Source organism: Alosa pseudoharengus, unplaced genomic scaffold (genome assembly GCF_046254945.1).
Source record: "Alosa pseudoharengus isolate Yale_2024_CS ecotype anadromous, Long Island Sound unplaced genomic scaffold, YU_APseudo_1.1 YU_APseudo_1.1_scf_18, whole genome shotgun sequence".
Lineage (NCBI taxonomy): Eukaryota > Metazoa > Chordata > Actinopteri > Clupeiformes > Clupeidae > Alosa > Alosa pseudoharengus.
Window position 1 is genome coordinate 37014038 of NW_027468650.1, and position 5799 is coordinate 37019836.

Consider the following 5799-nt stretch of genomic DNA (forward strand, 5'->3'; position numbering starts at 1 on the left):
GGGGTGGGGTGAGGGGGTGAGAGGCGCTGTGCCCCAGCGTCCTTACCTCACGGGGGTGGGGTGGGGTGAGGGGGTGAGAGGCGCTGTGCCCCAGCGTCCTTACCTCACGGGGGTGGGGTGGGGTGAGGGGGTGAGAGGCGCTGTGCCCCAGCGTCCTTACCTCACGGGGGTGGGGTGGGGTGAGGGGGTGAGAGGCGCTGTGCCCCAGCGTCCTTACTTCATGGGGGTGGTAGGGTAGATGCACATTGCAAGACAGTATTTCTGGAATGGTACCAGAGGTATAGCTGAATGTGCCTGATAAAATGATCACGGGACATGTAGGGTAGATGGTATTTCAACCTCTTCAATCTGGAGTTGAACTGCTCAGCTATTTGAGTGTTCACACCAGAGAACTGTGGGTACAGGTCCGCATTATATCCACAGTTGCATCCTGTACGCAATACCAAAAGAAATATCAAGTGAATGTTACTTACATTGTATTATAATTTCATTGATAGGACATTGTTCATGCAAGCCATCAATGTATATACCAATTATATTACAAGGGTCAATGTCCCCGGAACAAAGTCGGGGTTGAACCCACAACTTTTCAGGCTACTGCATGCTAGCCTAGCTCCTTAACCGCTATGCTACCACCGCCCCAGATGTATCTGTATTTCTTTATCCGCCCGTTTTTCTTTTCCTCCCTTCGTCTTAGTATTTCTCTGTCTATCTTGCAACCTGAATTGTTGGTGAACAAGCAAGTCTGATCTATCTTGCAACCTGAATTGTTGGTGAACAAGCAAGTATGTATCTTGTTGTGTTGGGGACTGAAGCTTACTGTCTGCACACACAGTATCCCTATCTATCTTTGCATACTGAATTTATCATAAACATGATGTACCAGAGTGATTTCTCCAATGCAGTCGGTCTACAAGGAACCAGGTCGTTTTGAAGAATTCCGGATCCCTGTTTAAAGCATAACTGTGAAGTTTGCACGCATTGTCGTAAATAACAACGCGGGGGCCTGAAAGAAACAAGATGCAGGTGTGTATACTTAGCCTGGGTAAACCAAGAAAAACCAAGACCAACCTGTTAGTACATAAGAATTCAAGCCAATCACAACCGTGTATCCGACATGAGGTGCGCTGCACATAATTACAGATAGGAGAGTACAGAACCAATGGCTGCGTTAATGGCAGGGCTGGACTGGCCATCTGGCATACCGGGCATTTTCCCAGTTGGATGACATCCACAACCAGTCAGTATCAGTGTTACATAGTTGAAAGTTAATTTACTTTCACTGGAATCCTTCCACAGTCTTTTACTTACTACTTTTTAAAAATGTTAAGCCTACTTCACCTGTCTGGAATCTGGTCCTCAAGATGGTGAAGGGGATGTTTACAGATTCACTGCTCTCCATGACTGAGAATCCATAACACACTCCTGTGGACAAAAAACGTGTAGCGGTATGTGACATATAATGTTATATCTAAAACAGTGTGGCATTACTGTAATATTATTTCACAGAATTATTTCAGCTAAGACTGACCAAAATATACTGCTCAAAGAAATTAAGGGAACACTTCAATCATACACTGGATCGGTACTCTGACACTGTTTGGTTCTGAGCACAAGTCAAACTTTTGAGGCGAGTGTTTTGCAAGAACTGTCAGACATTCTGTGAATGTAGTTTGAGAATGGAGAAAAGGGTGGAAGGTTTCAAAAAATGTGTGTTTAACAATTGTGGAAAACTGTAAGCGTTCCCTTAATTTTTTTGAGCAGTATATTTGCAATGTTTTTAAATTTAAGAAGCATTGTTGAAAAACAAAAAAAAGCTTGTTTACCATGGCCGCAGAAAAGAGTAAAAAGTCCTGGGATCAGGGTAGAGTGGTGACCTGAATACTTCCTGCACCCATCAGCAGGACCCTCCGGCTTTCTCACAGTATCCAAGAGAAACCTCCCCCTTGGCCTTTTCATGGGGAGGTGGGGAAAACACTGGAGGTTTTTCTCTCCAGGAATAGCACAGGTGCCTTGTGCTCCCTCTTTTTGGCTGATGAATGCCTGTTTGGCCACCATATACATCTGCTGTACAAGGGGCAGAATCTCCTCCTTCATACAGCCCAGTTCTGCCACTAGCTGCCACAGTAGGGGGCAGTGTAAATGCAGCCGGCGCAATGTATTAGTGTGGTTCGTGAGGTCCCCTGGCCTCACATTGTGTAGGTCTTCGATGAGCTGGTCCAGGTCGTCACAGGGATGCAGCAAAGCACACATTGGTGACGACTTGGACAGCTCAGTTAGGAGATGATGGTACGGCTCAGGTGCACGGTCAGTGTACCCGCTCCTGCCCAGGAACTCCAGCAGAGGTGACAAAAAGCTGGCTGTCTTGTTGAACTCAGCTTGCATCTGCTTAAATTCTTCGGCTGTGCAACCACCCTGGCTGTATTTATTCAGCATGTCCCTCAATTTCTTTGAGGGGATGATGATACGGTCAATGTGACTGGTGCTTAGGAAAAAAATATCACTGTTACAAATTATAAGCAGAAATTATTGTATTTTACATAAAGGATTAAAGACAAAAAGACATTTCATAAAAGCAAAAGATGCAAGAGTACTTATCTCCCTGTTCCCAAAAAACTGTCCTCTGATTCTTGGGGTTCCTCCTTGTACCTTTGGTGGTACCCAAGGGTAGTGCCATCCATTACAAGCTCTCTACAGTGAGGATACAGGTATTAACATTCACTATCACTAACTGATTTAGCATATTAGTGAGTTATGCATTCAATGAAAAAGGGCCTCAGAAATATTCAGTACTTAGGCTCATCCTGACAAATCGGGCACTGGAAGCCTTCTTTGGTGTCCAGCTCCAGGAGGCCCAGGAAGGCATGCCACGCCATACGGAACTTGTGGTATGTTAGGAAAAAATGACTTCCAGAGTCCCTCTGGCGCGCTTCCCATACCCGGAAGTAGTTAAACATTGATGTTCTGTTTTGATATGGAGACATAATATACAATTCAACACTAGGTTAGAGTAAAGATAAAGCTCACAATAAAGAATCCAAGATGACTTACCCAGAAAATAAAAAGTGGAACATGTAATCCCTCAGCACTGCATGATGGATGAGGAACGACCCCATGTTCAAAATAAATGTTTTCCCTCCATCAAAACAATGAGATGTGTTACATGTGCTGTCCATGCATATGTACTTGTATGCTAAATTAGATAAAAAAGTGAAGGTTATTTATTATGACCTTTATATATTAATATTACACATTTTCATTTTGTAAAGTACCAACTGAAATTATGGGGATAGCATTGGAAACCACATACTCTGGGCACGGAACACAGCAGTGCTGCAGAACAGGAGGGGCTGTCCGTCTAATACAGGTGTCTGGCTCATTGTAGCTCCACACCCACACGTGGACTTTGTAGGTGGAATGAGCTGCAGCACCCCACCTACGCTTTCAAAAAGCTCTGTTGGAGGGTTTGAGTAGACAACCTGCACACACATTAAACATTAGTCTACAATCAATTTGTCTGTAGGGTATAGCTTTTGAAAAAGGTACATTTGAGCACACCTGCTCTTCCACCGCAATCTGAAAACAGATGTTGTCTTCGGAGACCACTGCAATAGCCCTCTCCCTATAGACAGTGGTTGACTCCACGCCCTGAATGAACTCTAACACCTCTGGCACCTGATGGAGGGCTTTGAGCTCTTTCACATGGGTGCAGCTGTAGTGACAGGAGCAAAGAAAACAATAGATTTTCCTGTCTCTGCCTGCCACTACAGTAAACCCCTGTCTCCCTTTGAAGACATATTTGGTCGAATCAAAAGGGATTGGAATGAGTATGTCTCGAGGCCTGAAAGCACAAAATCACATGTTATATTGCTTACAGACATGTATAAATTATTACACCAAGTCAATTTTCCATTATCAAAGATCTTTTTGGATAATGAGAAGACTAAGTGTTGTTGTAGAACAATATTACTGTTACTAATAACTTAATGCAGGTGCAAACATATTCTTTCATTGTATCAAGGTGAAGTGAAGTGAAGTGATAAGTATTGAACATGCTGAACTTACATCCACTGGCTGCATGTCAGAATCTACATAATCTGAAAAGGGTTAATAGGTTAATATGATATGCAATTCTATAGACCCTTTTAACAATAAAAACAAAAACAATGCTTGAACGTTCTATTTGGGCCCCAATCTACTTCCTCTGCATTAAGATAACATATGGAATGTTAAAAAGGAAGCCTTGTGGGGCCAACTATGATGCTGATAATGGAACTCTCTTGAAAGGGTCCATACACTCCGTCATTAGAAAATCAATATGAACCAGTTCACGTCTTTATTTGTAATACTTACCATTCTTCATCTCATCTCCTACGATCGCATGCAATGCTTTTGCATGGACACAATTCGGATAGAGACTCAGAAATTCTACAAAAGATCAATCAAATAGGAGCAATAATGACATGTTTTGCAACAATACTTGTTTCTAATTAACTCTGTGGTAATGTAGAGAAAGACAGTAGCTTTATTATACCTGTACATGTCAAGTGAGATTTGTTCCTGCAGGCAGATATATCCTTGGCCCTCATGCTGTTACAAGTGCAGCAATAGCACCACTTTGAACCATCTGAATACTCCATGGCCTGCCGGCTGACCATGACATACTTTGGCATCTACATGAAAACAAGTATATTAGAAATTGTGCCAGAAAGTTCAGATACTAATCTTAAAAACATATGATTGATAAGGTGAGATCAAAACTTACTTCTGTGGAACTCACTCCATGACACTGTGCTAACAGATATATCTGTTCTGTGACAGAACTGCTGCACAGCATGATTTCATCTGAAAGCAGCAGCTGCTGCACATACCGGCCTTCGTCAGATGACTGAAAAACACACATCAGCACATCACATCAGCATCACATCAGCTTGTCTTATGAACAAACATGACAGCCATTTTGAATAGACAGCCTTTTTTACTTACAGTTGATACATGTAATTCTTCTGTGCTTGAAATAACTACAAATAAAGAGAGAACAGGATTAAAACATAGAAATACTTGAGCTCATATAGGCAAGGCAAGGTAAGTTTATTCATAGCACATTTCATACACAGGGATAAATCAATGTGCTTTACATAGACAAAAGCAAATAATAGTAGTAAACAAAAGCAAAAGCATAAAAGTGCAATGGGTAAAAAAGTAAAGTACATAAAAATACAGTAATAGAATAATTAAAAGATAGGTTAAAAGACATGATGAACTAAACATCTATACAAATATGTATACATGTAACATTCAAGTCTATTCTTTGCCATCACTAGACTAGCATAGGAAATCTTTGCCAACTTACATGCACTGCCTGTGTTTAGTATTTCTTGAGAATCTGCTGAAAGTCAAACACAAAGAAAACAAAACATTTTTAACTTATTAACAGCACTTTGAGGGTCTTAGTCTGCTGATTGATTTAACACTTACCAGTATCAGAAGGGTAGTGTGATTCCACCGGAAGTGGAGACAAGTCTGTCAGGGAAAAGAGCTCATTTTAATTATCTCTGTAAAATCTCTGATTTAAGTGATTAGTTGTGTTCAGTTGCTCAAAGTGACAGTGGTGACCTAAGTGCAAACCCAAGAGCAAAAAATAACAACAACTAGTCACAACATACTGTATGATATGACAGAGTGAGCTATGAACAATAAAGAAATAGAAAAGAAATTGGAGTACCGATAAAGGAAGTTGCAGCAGTCACTGGTTCAGCCAGAGGCACAGGCACAGCCACAGGTGCCCAATGTGTCTGT

At 41.7% G+C, this 5799-nt stretch overlaps 2 protein-coding genes across 2 annotated transcripts; both read right to left on the reverse strand.

Annotated features, from left to right (window-relative positions):
* Window positions 1-218: 218 nt before the first annotated feature.
* On the reverse strand, window positions 219-2476 carry LOC143131543 (uncharacterized). The gene is made up of 4 exons (XM_076291185.1): window positions 1827-2476; window positions 1342-1425; window positions 884-1006; window positions 219-430 (listed from the first exon to the last, which is right to left on the reverse strand). The coding sequence occupies exons 1-4, from the start codon at window positions 2434-2436 to the stop codon at window positions 219-221; spliced, it is 1029 nt and encodes a 342-aa protein (XP_076147300.1). The 5' UTR covers window positions 2437-2476.
* Window positions 2477-2594: 118 nt separating this feature from the next.
* LOC143131544 (uncharacterized) lies at window positions 2595-4785 on the reverse strand. The gene is made up of 6 exons (XM_076291186.1): window positions 4781-4785; window positions 3559-3712; window positions 3311-3479; window positions 3052-3193; window positions 2794-2964; window positions 2595-2691 (listed from the first exon to the last, which is right to left on the reverse strand). Exons 1-6 carry the CDS (start codon window positions 4783-4785, stop codon window positions 2595-2597), a joined length of 738 nt encoding a protein of 245 aa, XP_076147301.1.
* Between the last annotated feature and the right edge of the window lie 1014 nt (window positions 4786-5799).